This window comes from Littorina saxatilis, linkage group LG16, assembly GCF_037325665.1.
Source record: "Littorina saxatilis isolate snail1 linkage group LG16, US_GU_Lsax_2.0, whole genome shotgun sequence".
Taxonomy (NCBI): domain Eukaryota; kingdom Metazoa; phylum Mollusca; class Gastropoda; order Littorinimorpha; family Littorinidae; genus Littorina; species Littorina saxatilis.
The window spans coordinates 28,866,497-28,887,146 of record NC_090260.1 but is presented as its reverse complement, the minus strand read 5'-3'; the positions used below and the strand labels follow the sequence as shown (position 1 = coordinate 28,887,146).

Genomic DNA, 20,650 nt, shown 5'->3' with positions numbered 1-20,650 from the left:
GCTGCATGGACACTTCAATGACGACATTCTACGTCAACAGTTGTATTAGCGTTTGATTGACAGTGTGAATACAGTGGGTTTTTTTCTGACAGATTAATGAAGAGGTTTTGTAGGTTTGTTTTAACATTTGAGCAGACATAAAAGTTTGTTGAGAGAAATTCTACACCCGTTTAAATCGCTTGATACACACACAAGGTTTGAATTTAGTTTGTGCAAATTCATAGGGCTGGTTTCGTGTGTATACAGAGGTTTTATTCATATCAACGTGACTAAGCAGAGCATGCATTGACAGAAGGTCTGCACTCAATGTTGACAACGCCGTGATCAAACGCAGGGTTTGAATTAAGTTCGTTGGAGCTGGTTTTTCAGTTGAAGCGTTTTGCGATAGAGGGAAGGTCAACATGGAACCTAGTGGAGCTTTCCTTGCTGTGCTGTGGTCTGCGTTGTTTGCTGCTATCATGCGAGGTAAGATTTGTGGCTGTGACATAGGCCTATGATCCAGTTAATTACCGTAATTACAGAACCGATCTGAAGTTTATGGTGAACTAATGTGCGTACCATTTATGCGCGCGTTCGTGTGGTGTTTGCGCGTGCGTGTATGTGTGTGCGTGCGTCTGTGCATGTCTGTGTATAAGATGCTGTGCCAGAATGTGGTATGTAAAATTTAAACAAATCTAGGAAAGTTACCTGCATGATTATAACGCTTGTCAAGAGACACGAAAATTACTTCGAAATTTAAATGGACTTTTTTTTGTCAGACGACTGATAAAAGGGGGGGGGGGGAGGAAAAGCACTGTATATGATAAGATAAAACAAGATAAGAAAACTTGAATGTCCATTTTCAATTTACACAAACATGGAACTTTTTCTTTTGGACACCACATCGCATTTCTAATAACTCCAAAACACGATCATAAAGCATGATCGTACATAAGTACAATTACTAAGACCAACTAGTCTTATTGCATGAGCGTTACATGATGATTCTGCATGTTAGAAGACATAATTATAGAACACCTGAACATTTCAAAATAACTTTTTTCATTTTTTTTTCAGTCTCAGCAGATTCGCACCTTAGTCCATGCAACCCGGTCTTAAACACAACAGAATGTCTGGCAGCGGTCAAACAGATAATGGCAGACGAGGACAGATTCTGGTTCGGTACCAGCTTCAACGTTACCTGCCCTCCCGGCGGTCCCTTTGATCTTGCTTGCTTGAGTAACGACAAGGCCCACCTGTCCATCGTCACCCGTGTGAGAGCGGATAACAGTGACAGAAGCGTTGACACCATTCAACAAGTGCTGAACGTCACTTATGATGTGCCTGCTGGTGAGTTCTATACTACCCGTCATAAAAAAAACCACTATACATATGTGTATATATATTAAAAGACTGTTGGGTCGATATATTCGTGACTGTAACGTAATTTTGTCAATAACAACGTTCCAACAACTTACCTTTCTTGTTTTTTGATTCTATGCAGATGCGTTTGAGGGCAGATCTTTCTGGTGAGGCCGATTATCGTAAAACCAATCATATGACTGGAAAGGCCGTTTATTCCCCTAATTTATTCAGAAAACAGATTGAGTTTACATGACGTGGTGTCGATACAGTGGAACCTACAACACAGACACCCCCCAAATTCAAATTCGCAAAATCAAGGTTCTCGCGTTAAAATTGACAAAATATCAGAACTGCTAACACAAAACATGTTTGGCATGTCTTTAGACAGAACAATAAAACCTGCATCCAAATCAGTCAGTTTTGTTCACATATCTTGTCTAACATGGACGCTATGGCATGCTGAGCGGTGTAGGTGTCAATCCTCTCAGAAAGCACACCAGGCATAGGCATACATTTAGCAAGTGTTGAACGTAACATGGTGCTCCCGCTCGTGAGAACTGAGTAGAATTGGATTCCATCACACTGTAACATACAGGGCAATGAGGAAGCTGACCGACTGGAAAAAGAAGGTGGACAGCTCCCACAGGATGAACAAGAAGTCACCTATGAAGAGGCCAAGACTATAGTCAAAGAGAAGCAGAAGAGAAGATGGCTCCACCAACACCCAGACTACAACAAAAAGGATGCCTACTACCTCCTACCCAGAGATGACCAAGTGGTCATTGTGAGACTGAGAACAGGCCATTGCAGACTCAAACATCACCTGTATACCAAATTCCACATTGGTGATTCTGCATCGTGCCCCTGTGGCACATCTCCAATGACAGTGCAACACTTCCTGCAGGACTGTCCAACACACCAAAACTTGCGAGCAGAGACCTGGCCTGCTGACACACCGATGAGGGACAAACTCTATGGACCCATGGAGAGCCTCCGGCGTACAGCAGCCTTCATCAGGGCCTCCGGAGTTGCTGTCTGAGCGAACGACGAAGAAGAAGAAGAAGAATTGTTTCCAACGTCCCTTCAACCGATCATTACACCCCGGGTGTGTATAGGATTCGGTCGATGTGTTTGTGTGTTTGTGTTCGCATATAGATCTCAAGAATGAACGGACCGATCGTCACCAAACTTGGTGAACAGGTTCTATACATTCCTGAGACGGTCCTTACAAAAATTGGGACCAGTCAAACACACGGTTAGGGAGTTATTGGTGGATTAAGATTCTACAAGGACTTATAGAGGCACATATTAATGGTCAAAGGGAAATAACCTTCTCAGTTGGTGGCAGTGAGAATGGTTATTTCCCTTTGACCAACGGGGGTGTTTTTCCTACCTCGGAGGAATTTCTTGTTCTATGTGGGTCTGGAGTAGACAGAGATAGGGGGACATCACGTCGCTGTAATTCACAAACCTCGTATCTCAATTTGTGAGGTTTTGGAACTAAAACAGTAGTTAGCTCCCTTATATGTGTTGACCATGTGGTGAGAAAATCTCGAATCTCACTTTTTAAAGTGAGAACAAATTCTTGCGAAAAACTCAAATCTTCACTTGTTTCAAGGGAGCGCCAAAAACAACAACAAAACCGCTTCAGTTAAACTGACGAGGTGTTCGTGCCACACTTGGACGGAAATATGTCACACTATGAAAGATACGAGGTTGCTGCCGTGGTACTTGTTACCTTACAAACATGTTTTTCCCAGAAACATGAAATATGGCCACTGAAGGTTAAGCGACAAAGAAAAAAAAACGTTTTCAGTTGTATCGAATATCATTAACAATAGAAATTAACACACATTTGAAAGAAGAAAGAAGAAGAAGAACAAGAACAAGAAGAACAAAAACAAGAACAAGAAGAACAAGAAGAAGAGTTAAACGGTAGAGCTGAGGCCTTTGACCCTCAATAAGATGTCTAATTTTAGAAACAAAGTTCCAAGGAAAGAAGATATTTTGACAAATGTTACATTTATTCAAAAGAAAACACAATATAAATAAAAGTAGTTAAGAAGAAAAATGTAACCTACTCTTCGATAACCGAATCGGTTCACCGAACTGAAAGTAATCTCCTTGACCCTTCGTCTCCGCGAAGCATGCGAATAATTATTATACTCGACCTATTTTCTGTAATTATGAGGGCGTTTTTCAAGTAAACATAACTATCTATTATATTTCTAAATTCAGAATAAGATGAAGAATACAATGCAGTGATGTTTTAATCTGTAAGTGAAAAATCGTTTTTAATGACAACTTTAATGACCACACTAATTAACTAATTGTTAAGATTCCGAGCTGATGCAATCCCAAAGTCCGGTCTTTGTCGAAGATCGCTTGAACAAAATGTCAATCAATTTGGTTAAAAAATGAGGCGTGACAGTGCCGCCTCAACAATCACTAAAAGCCGGATATGACGTCATCAAATACATTTATCGAACAAATGAAAAAAACGACTGGGGATATCATACACAGGAACTCTCATGAAAAGTTTCATGAAGATCAGTCCAGTAGTTCTGTCTGAATCGCTCTGCACATACACACACACACACACACACACACACACACACACACACACATACACACACATACATACACCACGACCCTTGTCTCGATTCCCTGTCAATGTTAAAACATTTAGTCAAAACTTGACTAAATGTAAAAAGGCATATCGGTGACTAGACGAACCTAGTTTCTGAAACATTGACAAAAAAACACTACGAGTCAAGTCAGTCGACCACATTCTCCCAGTAAGGTAATATATTGTACCACGTTGCAAGCCCCTGGAGCACATTTTTGATTAGTGCTTTTGTGAACAAGAAACAATTGACAAGTGGCTCTATCCCATCTTCCCCCTTTCCCCGTCGCGATATAACCCTTCGTGGTTGAAAACGACGTTAAACACCAAAATAATAAACAAAGAAAGAGTCAGCCACAGCGAGGAGAACACAGTTCTTAACCTATTCAGCCACAGCCAGTGACCAAGTGAATCATTCTGATTAGGCACAAAAAAAAAATAGGTCTGTTTACGGTAACCCGACCGACCCTAGTTTTTTCGCGCGACCCTAGACTTTTTTTTGGCATTTGGGGAACAAAAAAAAACCCAAAAAAAATCTTGGTTTTTTTTGGGCAAAATAACGTAAAAATATTGTTTTTTGGAAAAAAAAATAAATAAATAAAAATCCCGACCTACCGACCCTATTTTTTTTGCCTATGATACCGTAAACAGACCTTTTTTTTGTTGGCCTTACATCGCTCAACGCCGAAACCAAACGGTTGATTATCACGTGACACTTTTGCCATATTTAGAGTTGTTTGCACAGTAAATACAGCCGCGAAAAATAGCTCGCTTGAAACTGTCTTACATAATTATCAATTCCTTTGTAATTTAAAAATTACAAAACACCATGAAAAATCGTTATCGACGATCGCGAATCTGCTTACATCAATAATACATTACAAAAAGCTATAATCAGTTTCCTTGCCAGACAAGGAAACTCAAGGCATCCTTCCTGTCAGGGAGAGAATGAGCCGAACTCATTTTGACCTGAGTTCAGGATGCAAGCGAAGGTGATCCGGTTTGAACTGTTTTTCTCGGTGCACTGTGCACCACTAAACTTGTCGTGCCACGGGAAAGGAGGGCAAATCAATCAATCAATCAATCAATCAATCAATCAATCAATGACGCTTATATCGCGCATATTCCGTGGGTACAGTTCTAGGCGCTCTGCAGTGATGCCGTGTGAGATGAAATTTTATACGGCCAGTAGATTGCAGCCATGTCGGCGCATATTTACCTTTCACGGCCTTATTCCAAGTCACACGGGTATGGTAGACAATTATTAACTGTGCCTAAGCAATTTTGCCAGGAAAGACCCTTTTGTCAATCGTGGGATCTTTAACGTGCACACCCAATGTAGTATACACGGGGGGTGGTTCGGACACCGAAGAGAGTCTGCACACAAAGTTGACTCTGTGAAATAAATTTCCGCCGAACCTGGGATCGAACTCGCGCTGACAGCGGCCAACTGAATACAAATCCAGCGCGCTACCGACTGAGCTATATCCCCGCCCAAATAACAAGGGCAGACTGAAAAGGAAGGCTAGGATGGTTAAGACACCAGTGTCGAGGTGCACGAGACATGTACCAATTGGGTGGGAGCCAGCTGCGGTGTTGGATTAATTGAACTTGATATTTGTTTTATAAGGCAAAAAAAAAAAAAAAGTCTGTTTACGGTATCCTGACCGACCCTATTTTTTTGCGCGACCCTAGACTTTTTTTTGGCATTTGGGGAGAAAAAGAAAAATTTTTTTTAAAAAATGAAAAAATATATAAAATAAACTGTCTTTGTTTTTTGACAAAATAACTTAAAAATAATTTGTTTTTTTTAAATCCCGACCTACCGACCCTATTTTTTTTTGCCTATGTTACCGAAAACAGATTTTTTTTTTTGGCTTAATTTGATGGAATCAGACCCCGCGGTTTGTTCTCTCCCGTTTGGGTGGTCCCCACTCTGGGTTCGTGCACCTCAGCCCTGAACATTCTTTATTTATGGGGCGGGGATATAGCTCAGTCGGTAGCGCGCTGGATTTGTATTCAGTTGGCCGCTGTCAGCGCGAGTTCGATCCCAGGTTCGGCGGAAATTTATTTTACAGAGTCAACTTTGTGTGCAGACTCTCTTCGGTGTCAAACCACCCCCCGTGTATACTACATTGGGTGTGCACGTTAAAGATCCCACGATTGACAAAAGGGTCTTTCCTGGCAAAATTGCTTAGGCACAGTTAATAATTGTCTACCATACCCGTGTGACTTGGAATAAGGCCGTGAAAGGTAAATATGCGCCGACATGGCTGCAATCTACTGGCCGTATAAAATTTCATCTCACACGGCATCACTGCAGAGCGCCTAGAACTGTACCCACGGAATATGCGCGATATAAGCTTCATTGATTGATTGATTGATTGATTGATTTAAACCCAGATGAGTGCATGCGAATGTTGTATATCCCTCCTGCAACAGACATACCTACAGTGGACCGCAACCCCCTTTTGAATAGAACAATGCAAGAAAATCAGATCTTAAATAATACGTACGTTACTGGCGGAATAAAAGCAGACTTTCTGAAGACAAACAAGAGGCGAAGCCTTCAAGGCTCCCGTAAGAAATCGACAAACAGTAACACAAACTCATTCACTCCGTCACACATACACACACACACAGTAAGCATAGGTGACACGGTGCAAGAGTGGGAGACACTAGATCTAGATCTGTCTGTCTGTAGCCTACTTACGGGGACACGACTGCCAGATCGACACTGCGCTTTCGACAGCGCTTCCTCGCGCACACACTGGAAACACGCTGTGCAGATCAACCTGTAGGAAATCTCCTTTGGTATCTTCTTTATCTATTTTTCTGGGGCTACGAAACCGAACAATGTGAAATCGTCTTCCCCGAATCGGCGAACTGCAGCTGGGTGAGAACTGTATCTATACCACAATCCTTCACGCGATCTGACTTAACCTTGACCCCTGACCTGGTCTACATACCACACACGACACAAACCAGTCACCTGTTTGTACCCCCCCCCCCCAAAAAAAAACCCACCACCACCCGTTTTCTTTGGATACACACTTTAACTACATACGTGCCGACGAAATGTTGATCATTGCTTCAATACTTTGAAGCTGTTGCTTGGATAATAACCAGGTAAAATTAGTATTTCGGTGTTCAGTCAAATGTTAAAGTTTCTATCACACACATACACACATACACACGCACAGACAGACAAAAGTTAGCATCGCATAGGCTACACTTACGTGAGCCAAAAACAAGGTCTTGAAAGTCAGGAAGTCTGAGACTTCAATCCGGGAGTTTTCTACTGTAATGGCAACTCAAAGCTGAGAAGGGGAGGGCGAATACAAATGGAGACTGGATTTGATGACAAGGATGATTGAAACCAAGTATATATGTGACCCTCCACCACGGAATGAGTCGCATGTCACCTTTGCATGATTTTCATATTTTTACATTTTCCTACAGAATTTTTTATGCTCTATTCAGTGGTGAAAACCGTTTTAGAAAAGAGCGAAAACTGTTTGAGTTATAAGCCTGTGACTAAGGTGACCCTCACACTGTTACCAGACACTCCCCGGACTTATATTAAGCCTAGCGCAGAACCGCGCGAGGTGACATGCGACTCATTTCGTGGTGGAGGGTCACATATGCTGAGGCGTGATAAATCATTCAGTCAATCGAATGCACTGAAATACGCCAACAACCAACCAACAATATCTTTTTTGCACATTTCGTACTAACAGGTAACTTACTTTTTACCACCACATTTGTGTATGTGTATATATGCTTTTGTATGTGTCTGAAATAGCCAATTCATTTAACATTTTGTTCACACCCACCAAAGGATCCTACCAAGCATGCGGACAGTCGTACCAAGTGCCAGCGATCACCACAACACTGGATCCCACCGTCGTCACTAACATTTCCTTCTGGTCAACCGAACGAATGCCGCATGTCAGCTGGACTGCGGAGAACAACAAGATCTACACCGTTATTATGTGGGACGCTGGCACAGTTAATCTGCATGGTGTTTGGATTAACATTCGGGGTTCAAGCTTGGACCGTGCTCAGGTTTGACGCAGTCCCAATTTTCGGGGTGTAATTTTGAGGCAGCTGAATGTTTAGGTATAATGTTGGGTTTAATGGTGAACAGGGTGTTTGTTTGGGGGTAAAGTTGAAGCGGGTGAGTGTTTGAGTGCAACTTTGAAGTGGGTTCTGTTTGGGTGCAACTTTGAATTGAGTTCTGATTGAGTGCAACTTTGAATTGGGTTCTGATTGAGTGTAACTTTGAAGTGGGTTCTGTTTGAGTGCAACTTTGAAGTGGGTTCTGTTTGAGTGCAACTTTGAAGTGGCTTATTGTTTTGGGTTTAAGGTTGAAGCGGCCTATTGTTTTTGGTATAATGTTGACGCGGCTTTTTGTTTTGGGTGTAATTTTGAAGCGGCTTATTGTTGTTGGTGTAATTCTAAAGCGGATGAATGTTTGGGTTTAATATTGAAGCGGCTTAACTGGTTTGGGTTTAATGTTGTAACAGCTTTTTGTTTTGGGTTTAATGTTAAAAGGGTTAATTGTTGTGGGTGTAATTTTGAAGCGGGTGAGGGAGGTGTGTTTATAACCTGCCCTGTTATATAGTGCTATATGGCTTAACTGGTTTGGGTTTAATGTTGTAACAGCTTTTTGTTATGGGTTTAATGTTAAAAGGGTTAATTGTTGTGGGTGTAATTTTGAAGCGGGTTATTGTTTGGGTTTAATGCTGAACCGGCTTAACTGGTTTGGGTTTAATGTTGTAACAGCTTTTCGTTATGGGTTTAATGTTAAAAGGGTTAATTGTTGTGGGTGTAATTTTGAAGCGGGTGATTGTTGAGGTGGTTGATTGTTCGGAGTTTAATGGTGAATAGGGTGTTTGTTTCGGGTATAATGTTGAAGCGGTTAATTGTTTTGGATATAATGTTGAAGCGGTTAATTGTTTTGGATATTATGTTAATGTTGAAGCGGTTGACTGTTTTGGATATAATGTTGAAGTGGTTAATTGTTTTGGATATAATGTTAATGTTGAAGCAGTTAATTGTTTGGGTGCATGTGTAAGTGCGTGTGTGCGTGTGTGTATGCGTGCACGTTCGTGTGTATGCGCGCTACCGTGTGTGTATGTGCATGAAGAGTTTGTATGCCAGGTCCCTGCGTGTGTGCGGACATGCGCGAATCGGCGCGTGTTCGTGCTGCTTTTGAAAGCTTAATGTTAAACTTACTTCAGTTCCACCCACCATTAACACTCAGGACTTTCTTTTACATTCCCAACAGACTGCCTTCAACTACCTAGGTCCGAAGAGTCCGCTTGATCGAGACCAGCCTTATGTCTTCTTGCTGTACGAGCAAGCAGCAGAGGTCGACTCTGCGAATGTCACAAACGCTATCGTCGCTTTTCTGTCTGAGAGCAGGAATTTCGCCCCAAACAAGATAGTGGACTTTGCTTCATTGTCAGGTAGGCTCTGGAGTTTTTCTGGACATTGTTTTAGGTCACATTTTTGTTGTTGTTGTTGTTGTTGTTGTTGTTGTTGTCGTGGTTGTGGTAGTGGTAATGTTGTCTGTTTTGTCGTTGTAGTTGTAGTCGTATGTGGTGGTAGTTGTGGTGGTAGATTCTGTGGTGAAGGTGGTGTTTTTGTTGTTGTTATTCTCCTTCTGTGTCGTTGGGGAGTGTTGATGCGGAAGCTGTGGTCGTCGTCGTCGTTGTGGATGTGATGTTGTTGTTGTTGTTGTTGTTATTTGGAGCTGTCATTTTTGTTTTGCGTTGTGGATGCTATTGATGATATGGATGTTATGGATGATGTTGTTATGGATGCCGCCGTCGTACGTCGTGGAGGTGCTCTTGTTCCTGTCATTGTTGTAGGACCAAGGTGTTGTTGATTGTAGTGACTGAGGCTGTGTGTGTTGGTGTCGTTCCTGTCGCAGTTGTTGTTGTTGTTGTTGTTGTTGTTGTTGTTGTTGTTGTTGTTGTTGTTGTTGAGTGTCGGCACAGACTGGTTTCGATGATATGAGATTTGATGTTTGGAAGCAGAACCTACGGTTTTTTGGCGTCAAGGGAAATAACTTCTTACAACTAAAAAGTGTACAGCATGGGGTCGTGTCCCTTTACCTATCTCTGGGCATATCGACAAATCTGCACAGTAAATCAACATTTCTTCAGAAATTGAGGAATTTGATCAAATGTCGTCGAAGCCAAGCGACATTAATACAACTAGAGTAGATTCGAAAGGCGGTAGGTGTACACACCACGCAAACGACGGTAGATACCTTGAATTATCTATTGAAACCTGTTCATGGTTTACGTACACTAAATAGCGACGCAAGCGATCTGTATGAGTCATAAATGCTGTTAAAAGCCATTCCTTGTGTTTTTTATCATGTTAGTTTTGGCTTCTTTTTCAAAAAACTCAAATCGTGCTGAAAACCAGGCGAAGTGGGCCTTTAACGATTGTTGTAATTGTTGGCGTTTCATAATCGTCAGTGATAGTGTTGTTGTTTGTTGTTCGTATTACTGTTGGGGGACTTAGTTGTTGTTGACTGCGATGGTCTTGGACGTATATTGTGGTTGTTGCTCTCATCGTGTTTTTGTTTTTACACCCCCGGTATAGGGGTGTGTATAGGATTCGGTCGATGTGTTTGTTTGTGTGTTTGTGTGTTTGTGTGTTTGTGTTCGCATATAGATCTCAAGAATGAACGGACCGATCGTCACCAAACTTGGTGAACAGGTTCTATACATTCCTGAGACGGTCCTTACAAAAATTGGGACCAGTTAAACACACGGTTAGGGAGTTATTGGTGGATTAAAATTATACAAGGACTTATAGAGGAACATCTTAATGGTCAAAGGGAAATAACCATTCTCACTCAGTCACTGCCACCAACTGAGAAGGTTATTTCCCTTTGACGGGGGTGTTTTTCCTACCTCGTAGGAATTTCTTGTTTTAACTGTTGCTGCTGTTATTGTTGTTTTGGTGTTGTTGTTTTTCTTGCTGTTCCTCTTCTTGTTACAGATAGCAAATAAGCTAAGATTAAAAATAGAAATACTGACTGCCCGTTTCTAACAGATTTCGACTGGGAGGGAAAGGGGGTAAAGCCTAGGTCCCACTATCAGGAATAGTTTGACGAACCACAACGAGTTAAATACGATTTTTCCACAACGATGTTTGGCACGACTGATTGCAAAAAATCGGCAGAACAAGAACGAAGTAATACGAACCACAACGACCTCGAGCGACGATTTTCTGCTCGAGTCCCAAATCGTTGTAGTTCGCCGTCACAATTCGTCACAGTGGGACCTGGGCTTTAGATATGTGCATGCTTGTCTTTTAATTGCTTTTTCATTTCAGGACCAGTTGGCGTAAGCATATTGACAGTAACAAAAGAACCGTATGCAGTGGGATTCTTGAAGCAGATCAACTTTTTGAACCTCTGCCCCACCATGCTAACAAACAGTAAGTATTCTCTCTATAATTATATATCATTGTTCACTCTGTAGCCGCCCTGATATGGCCCTTCGTGGTCGGCTGGGCGTTAAGCAAACAAACAAACAAACAAAAAATCACTCTGTAGAGAATAGTTATGCTACATTTCTGTATGATGCCATAATTACAAGATTTGGTTTTTTTAAACATTGAAATGCCAGCGAATTAAAGCGAGTTTTTTTTCTCGATATTTGAACAAGCAACAAGTGTTAATCTGGTACTTTACCACACATCACGCCATAATTATGTAGTATTCTGTGTATCCTACATTATGTACTTGCGTGTCTTCTGCTCCTAAAGTCCCGGCGTCGAAGCCTCGAAATCAAACACTCGTCTTCATGGAACCTAGACCTCTTCCAAAGCCTCGTGAAATCTTTGACGTCAAACAAAATATATATAGGCCCCTATATATATATATATTTTATCACTCTAGAAATAAAGACGTCGCGTGCAAGGGTTTTGACGCTATTAACCCGAGGACAAAACTGAACATTACTGATTAACAATAATTATTTTAATAAACAATATTCCTGTAAGTCCTTATGTATTATTATAATACAGTATGCCTGTTGTTAGTTCTTTAATTTGTTGCCCCACAGTCTGCGTTACATCTTCGTTCTGTTTTAGATATGTACGCTTTTATGTAAGTTCTGTTTTATTGTCAAACTTTTTATGTGTAACTATGTGTCTTTTACTTATCTTATGTATTTTTCATCTTTTTAAAAACAATTTTTCTAGATTATCTCATATAACTATAAGTGGTCGTTGTCTATGAATTGTTTTAATGCCTGTATGTTATTTCTTACGAGGAAACTTTTTATATGTAAAATGTTGAATTTTAATGTTTAATGTAAAGCGCCATGAGACTGCCATTTGGCGGTGAACAGCGCTATAAAAGAATGTTTTATTATTATTATTATTAGACTTTACAGAACACGTGACATTTTCACGTGATATTGGTAACACAGGTTTTTGCGCTAGAAATTGCTGTCATACGTTTGAGTCATATGTGTGTGTATTCATTGGATTTTTTTTCCACAGCAAAATTCTTTAATTCACTATTGTACAGTAAGATTAACAATATCATTGTAAACTGCACAAAACACGTAATAATAGACATTTTCACGTGATATTGGTAACCCAGGTTTTGGCGCTAGTAATCAATTGCTGGCATCCGTTTCAGTCATATGTTGGTGTAGTCTATTGACTATTTTTTCGAGAGCAGTAGTATGTTAGTAAGTTTTTATTACTATTTGTCCAGGTTTTGCTTCCTTGCCGCTGTCATACAACGTAAGTGACGTGCAACTTCTTTCGTCACTTGACGTCATCTTTACGTCACCAGAAATCTCCTTTCAATCCTGTTGCCATGACGTCACCATTGTGTAAGTGATTTATGTATTAAAAATGATAAGTGTGTGTGTGTGTGTGTGTGTGCGCGCATGTGCGTGTATGTGTGCGTTCGTGCGTGCGTGCGTGTGTGATTGTGTGTGTGGGTGGGGGGGGCGTGTGTGTGTGTGTGTGTGCACGTGTGTGTGTGCGTGCGTGCGTGCGTGTGTGCATATCTGGCTCTAGTTTTTCTCTCCAAATGTATCTCCCGATATGAACTCTTTCAGTGATATGTGACCCTCCACCACGACATGAGTCGCATGTCACCTTTGCATGATTTTCATGTTTTTACATTTTCACAAAGAGTGTTTTATGCTCTATCTAGTGGTGAAAACCGTTTTAGAAAAGAACGAAAACTGTTTGAGTTATAAGCCTGTGACTAAGGTGACCCTCACACTGTTACCAGACACTCCCCGGACTTATATTAAGCCTAGCGCAGAACCGCGCGAGGTGACATGCGACTCATTTCGTGGTGGAGGGTCACATATGGTCAAGAAGGAAACAGGTTTCATTATAATACAACCAAGTAAATGTGCACTTATATCAAACTGAAAGCCGCTCTTATTAATGCCATCCGTACGATATTTTCTGAAGAAAAAAAGAAATTGTGTCCCCTTCTAAGGACAGTCTTTGGTAAAAATGCAGGACAGTTGTTTTTACATTTATTCCCCCTACCCTCTATGTTAAAACATTTAGTCAAAACTTGACTAAATGTTTTAACATAGAGGGGGAATCGAGACGAGGGTCGTGGTGTATGTGTGTGTGTGTGTGTGTGTGTGTGTGTGTGTGTGTGTGTGTGTGTGTCTGTGGATTGGATTGGATAAGATTTACAGTCCAGTGAGGTTACCCTCATGGAAATTCGGGCTGCTTTCTCCCTGGGGAAAGCGAGCTGCCATACATACGGCGCTACCCATATTTTTTTTTCCTGCATGCGTGTATTCATGTTTCCTGAGACTTAATGCCGTGTGAGATGGAATTTATTTTACTTTATTCCAAGTCCCACGGGTATTTGATGGACATTTTTATTTATGCCTATACAATTTTGCCAGGAAAGACCCTTTAATTTTGTCAATCGTGGGATCTTTAACGTGCACACCCCAATGTAGTGTACACGAAGGGACCTCGGTTTTTCGTCTCATCCGAAAGACTAGCACTTGAACCCACCACCTAGGTTAGGAAAGGGGGGAGAAAATTGCGGCCTGACCCAGGCCTGAACACGCAACCTCTCGCTTCCGAGCGCAAGTGCGTTACCACTCGGCCACCCAGTCCCTGTGTGTGTGTGTCTGTGCGTGTGTGTGTGTAGAGCGATTCAGAGTAAACTACTGGACCGATCTTTATGAAATTTTACATGAGAGTTCCTGAGTACGATATGCCCAGATATTTTTTTCATTGTTTTGATAAATGTCTTTTATGACGTCATATCCGGCTTTTTGTAAAAGTTGAGGCGGCACTGTCACACCTTCATTTGTCCATCAAAATGATTGCAATTTTGGCCAAGTAATCTTCAACGAAGGCCGGACTTCGGTATTGCATTTCAGCATGGAGGCTTAAAAACTAATTAATGACTTTGGTCATTAAAAATCTAAAAATTGTAAAAAAACACAATTTTTTATAAAACGATCCACATTTACGTTCATCTTATTTCTCATCATTTTCTGATTCCAAAAACATATAAATATGTTATATTTGGATTAAAAACAAGCTCTGAAAATTAAAATTATAAAAATTATGATCAAAATTAAATTTTCGAAATCAATTTAAAAACACTTTCATCTTATTCCTTGTCGGTTCCTGATTCCAAAAACATATATATAGATATGATATTTTTGGATTAAAAACACGCTCAGAAAGTTAAAACGAAGAGATCGAGGTACAGAAAAGCGTGCTATCCTTCTCAGCGCAACTACTACCCGAGTATACGGTCTTGCTGAAAAATTGCAGTGCGTTCAGTTTCATTCTGTGAGTTCGACAGCTTGACTAAATGTTGTATTTTCGCCTTACGCGACTTGTTTAAATTGTCTGTTTGTAACCTTTGTAAAATAAAATGCTCCATTTTAAGACTCTTTCCTTTTTAAGACCTGATTTTCTCAGATAGTTGGAGGTCTTAAAAAGGGGGTTCCACTGTAAACTGACCATACAAGGTGTAATGTAGGAGAGTTGGGTGAAAAAGGAAAACACATCTGCACAATGACGTAATATGATGACGTCATTTTACAGATCTAGCACCAGGATGACCATGCCTATGGACAACGGACGAATCTGGCCAGTGTACACGCGTCACGTGCCCCGCATAACCTTGACCCCTCTCGGCTTCCCCAACACATATTACTACTATAGTAAGTTTATCATTTGTGTTGTTGACGGGTGGGTAGAGGCAGGTGTCGGCTGTCTAGGTGGTGGTGGTGGTGGTGAGAGGGGGGAGGGGGGGGGTATGTGTGTGTGTGTGTGTGTGTGTGTGTGTGTGTGTGTGTGTGTGTGTGATTGTGCTAGTACGTATGTGTGTGTGTATGTGTGCGCATGCATGCGTGTGTGTGTGTGTGTTTGTTCGTGTGTGTGTGTGTGTATGTGTGGGTGCATGCGTGCGTGCGTGCGTGCGTGCGTGCGTGCGTGCGTGCGTGCGTATGTGTATGTGTGTGTGTGGGGGGGGAGAAAGAAACACGAATCCTCATGAGGTTAAAATCACAAGACAATATGACATGACCTTATTTTACCTTCGTTTCTTACCTTACCTTACCTTACCTTACCTTACCTTACCTTACCTCACCTCACCTCACCTCACCTCACCTCACGTCACCTCACCTCACCTCACCTCACCTTACCTTACCTTACCTTTCCTCTCATCACCTCACCTCACCCAACCTAACCTCAATGAATTATGCTGACAGAAAACCAATACACTCTTCTTCTGCTGGACGTGACGGACGAACTTGCCCTGACCTCTGACCCGGACACACTCGTCCACTGGCAGGTGGTGAACATCCGCCAGGGTGACCTCACTTACGGCGACACCACCCTGCTCTACAAAGCTCCGCTGCCTCTCACGGGGCAGGCCGACCGTACGCTGATGTTCTTGCTGCTACAGCAGTCGGCTATGGCGGTTAACGCGTCCGACTTGGCAAAGTTCACCGGCGGCGACTCTTGTCCTCAGCACTGGTCACACAGGTATGGGGAGGTCTGACAAACACAGGTATGGGGAGGTCTGACAAACACAGGTATGGGGAGGTCTGACAAACACAGGTATGGGGAGGTCTGACAAACACAGGTATGGGGAGGTCTGACAAACACAGGTATGGGAAGGTCTGACAAACACAGGTATGGGGAGGTCTGACAAACACAGGTATGGGAAGGTCTGACAAACACAGGTATGGGGAGGTCTGACAAACACAGGTATGGGAAGGTCTGACAAACACAGGTATGGGGAGGTCTGACAAACACAGGTATGGGGAGGTCTGATAAACACAGGTATGGGGAGGTCTGATAAACACAGGTATGGGGAGGTCTGACAAACACAGGTATGGGGAGGTCTGACAAACACAGGTATGGGGAGGTCTGACAAACACAGGTATGGGGAGGTCTGACAAACACAGGTATGGGGAGGTCTGACAAACACAGGTATGGGGAGGTCTGACAAACACAGGTATGGGGAGGTCTGACAAACACAGGTATGGGGAGGTCTGATAAACACAGGTATGGGGAGGTCTGATAAACACAGGTATGGGGAGGTCTGACAAACACAGGTATGGGGAGGTCTGACAAACACAGGTATGGGGAGGTCTGACAAACACAGGTATGGGAAGGTCTGACAAACACAGGTATGGGAAGGTCTGACAAACACAGGTATGGGGAGGTCTGATAAACACAGGTATGGGGAGGTCTGACAAACACAGGTATGGGAAGGTCTGACAAAAACAGGTATGGGAAGGTCTGACAAACACAGGTATGGGAAGGTCTGACAAACACAGGTATGGGGAGGTCTGACAAACACAGGTATGGGGAGGTCTGACAAACACAGGTATGGGGAGGTCTGACAAACACAGGTATGGGGAGGTCTGACAAACACAGGTATGGGGAGGTCTGATAAACACAGGTATGGGGAGGTCTGATAAACACAGGTATGGGGAGGTCTGACAAACACAGGTGTGGGGAGGTCTGACAAACACAGGTATGGGGAGGTCTGATAAACACAGGTATGGGGAGGTCTGACAAACACAGGTATGGGGAGGTCTGACAAACACAGGTATGGGGAGGTCTGACAAACACAGGTATGGGGAGGTCTGACAAACACAGGTATGGGAAGGTCTGATAAACACAGGTATGGGGAGGTCTGACAAACACAGGTATGGGGAGGTCTGACAAACACAGGTATGGGGAGGTCTGACAAACACAGGTATGGGAAGGTCTGACAAACACAGGTATGGGGAGGTCTGATAAACACAGGTATGGGGAGGTCTGACAAACACAGGTATGGGGAGGTCTGACAAACACAGGTATGGGGAGGTCTGACAAACACAGGTATGGGGAGGTCTGACAAACACAGGTATGGGAAGGTCTGACAAACACAGGTATGGGAAGGTCTGACAAACACAGGTATGGGGAGGTCTGACAAACACAGGTATGGGAAGGTCTGACAAACACAGGTATGGGGAGGTCTGACAAACACAGGTATGGGGAGGTCTGACAAACACAGGTATGGGAAGGTCTGACAAACACAGGCAAGTAAGCGCTATGTTTACATACGACATGTGTAATAGAGTAAGTGAGAGTCGTTCGGAACCATTCTCCTGGCAGAAATGAGGATGAAAGTCGCTAGTGTTCATGTCAATGTTTGTAATTCTCTCAGGTGCCAGGAGAATGGTTCCCAATAACTCTCACTTACTCTATTACACATGTCGTATGCATTAAGGGCGTTTACTTCCCTTTGTTTATCAGATCTCTTTAGAAACAGCACTCTGCCTTATTTGTTTAACATTATCACAGGTAGAGAGGTCTAACAATTAATAGCTGCCATGTATTTGTGGTTTTTGTTTATTTTTGGTTACCGATCTGATTGTGACTTAAAACTCGTGAAAATGATGACAAAAGTTGTTATTTGGTGCTGATGAAAAATAGTTATGACGACTGTGACGATGATGATGATGAAAACTAACGACGACGACGATGACGATGATGATGATGATGCTGACGTCTCGACCCATCACGTCACATCTCAACGTTATATCCCTGCCTGACAATTTCTCTTATTCCCAGATGCCGCTTCAACCTGACGGCGCTCATGACAGAACTGGGTATGAAGGTCGAGGCCGCAAGCTGGTTCGTGACGTCACCCGACCTTTACTCACGTCAGCAAGCGGTCTTGGAAAACCTACAACCGGAAGCGGCGGCGTGTCTCGGTGTCCCTGAGTACTCCAGCCCTTGTCAGACATCTGTCGACACATGTTCCAACGGTGCCCATTTTGAGAGATTGTCAGTCAGGGTATTGTGGCTGTGTGGGTTTGTACTGATGTCACTGACGATGATTTAAATGTATTTATTTATTTATTATGAGAGCTTATGTAGCGCGAACCACAATTCACTGTGCTCTCCGCGCTTCTCACATTAATTTCTGCCGTGTGAGATGGAATTTTGTACACAATATATCACGCATTCACATCGGCCAGTAAATCTCAAGCCATTACGGCGACTATTTACTTGTCACGGCCTATTATTCCAAGTCACACGGGTATTTGGTGGACATTTTTTTTTTTTATCTATGCCTCTACATTTTTGCCAGGAAAGACCCTTTTGTCAATCGTGGGATCTTTAACGTGCACACCCTAATGTAGTGAACACGATGGAAACAGAACACAGCGAAAGTTTGTCGTCTTACCATTTATTCTTATTTATGTCACATTTTTAGCTGGATTAAAATGTTGGTATTTTTGTGTGCATAAGGCTGAGCTTGTTTGTTTCTTTCTTTGTTTCTTTGATTGCTTGCTTTTTCGTTCGTTCGTTTGTTTGTTTTATTGTTTGTTTATCTTTTGGTTTGTTTGATTCCTGTGAGGTAATGGCAGTGTTTTTACTTCTTGATTTGTTGTTTTCTCTGTACGCTGCCCACTTTCACTCGAGACTTTGTAATAAATAAAAAGGGTTAACATACGTGTGTCTGTGTGTCTGTGTGTGTGTGTCCGTCTGAGTGTCTGTGTGTGTGTGTGTGTGTGTGTGTGTGTGTGTGTGTGTGTGTGTGTGCGTGTGTATGTGCCTTGGTGCGTGCGTGGGTGTGTGTTTCTCTTTGTCTTTACCCCATCTCTGTCTGGTGTCCGTGTCCGCAGCTTTCATATTCAAGCGCGTCGCCCTGGTTCTAGTCACAGAAAAGAATGAACTTGTCAAGGACATTATGACCTTAGAGGAAAATTACGAGAGAAAAAAAGAAAGCCTTGCCTTAGTTTTGCCGGAGTGAAAACTATTTCCAATGCAAAGACTCGTTCCAGTGCATTTCAATTTACTTCTGTGCTGAATAAAAATTTAAAAAACTGAGCCATTCAAGCGCGTCAACAGTGAAGCAATTGTACGCCTTGTGAACGGGAGAAAGCATGTCCGTATTGAAATTACTGAAGACGGGCGGAGCTACGCAGTGCATTTCAAGTTAATTCTGTGCTGAAAGATAACCCACAGCATGAGCGCCTCAAGCGCGTCAAAAAGCAATTGTACGCCTTGTGAGCGGTGGAAAAAAACTTGTCCTTGAAATGTTGAAGACGGGACGCGATAACAAATACATTGCTTTGAGAAAGATTAAGGGAAATCAACATGTACACATTCTGAAAAGAAAGGCAAAGAGGCCGACACACAAACAGACAGACAGACCCGGGCATACATTTACGCACGCACCCACGCACGCACACACATACACATTCGCACGCCCTCGTGAAGACCCCCCCACACACACACACACACACATAGGCTTACACAAACACAATGTCATACACACACACACACAGACATACACACACACACACATACACACACTGCACACACACACACGCACACACACACACACATTGGCTTACACATACACACACACACACACACACATACACATACCCCCACACACATACACATACACATACACACACACACACGACCACACACATTCACACACACAAACACACACACTAACACACACAAATACACACGCACACCCTCTCTCTCTCTCTCCCTCTTTCACTCGCTATCTCGCTCTCTGTCTCTCTCACTCGCTTTCTCTCTCTCATTCTCTCTCTTTCTCTCTCTCTCTCTCTCTCTCTCTCTCTCTCTCTCTCTCTCTCTCTCTCTCTCTCTCTCTCTCTCTCTCTCTCTCTCTCTCTCTCTCTCTCTCTCTCTCTCTCTCTCTCTCGGCGGGGACGTAGCTCAGTTGGTAGTACGCTGGCTTTGTAGCCACTTGGTCGCTATCAGCGTGGGTTCGATCCCCACGTTCGGCGAGAGATTTATTTTTCGGAGTCAACTTTGTGCAGACTCTCTTCGGTGTCCGAACACCCCCGTGTGCACACATGCGCACGAAAAAGATCCCACGTTCACAGCGAAAGTCTCAGGGCTTGGAAAACACGAAGACTCGCATGCATCATCTCTCGTTTCTGATTATCATGGTCGTATTTCGATACTTTGACGAGACAAACCCAATGCTGGTGTGTCAAAGAAGACAGCCACAGCGGGCTTGTTCGAATCAAAGTATTACACCATATCTTCAGCGTATTACCAATACCTATCCCAATATAGACCAGTTGGTCTAAGAGGACGTTAAACCCTAATAGTCTCTCTCTCTCT

General features: G+C 42.7%; 1 protein-coding gene across 1 annotated transcript; it reads left to right on the top strand.

The window, feature by feature from the left end:
- LOC138950763 (uncharacterized protein C56G2.4-like) lies at positions 1–18,992 on the top strand. Its single transcript, XM_070322488.1, has 9 exons — positions 1–465; positions 1,057–1,329; positions 7,812–8,038; positions 9,264–9,444; positions 11,333–11,437; positions 12,729–12,849; positions 15,071–15,189; positions 15,739–16,015; positions 18,101–18,992. The coding sequence occupies exons 1-9, from the start codon at positions 402–404 to the stop codon at positions 18,372–18,374; spliced, it is 1,641 nt and encodes a 546-aa protein (XP_070178589.1). The 5' UTR covers positions 1–401; the 3' UTR covers positions 18,375–18,992.
- The last annotated feature ends 1,658 nt before the right edge of the window (positions 18,993–20,650 follow it).

Coding starts and splice junctions, on each gene's coding strand:
- LOC138950763 (XM_070322488.1), top strand. CDS start 402: ATGGAACCTAGTGGAGCTTTCCTTGCTGTGCTGTGGTCTGCGTTGTTT. Junction 466..1,056: donor GTTTGCTGCTATCATGCGAG/GTAAGATTTGTG, acceptor TTTTTTTTTCAG/TCTCAGCAGATTCGCACCTT. Junction 1,330..7,811: donor CACTTATGATGTGCCTGCTG/GTGAGTTCTATA, acceptor CACCCACCAAAG/GATCCTACCAAGCATGCGGA.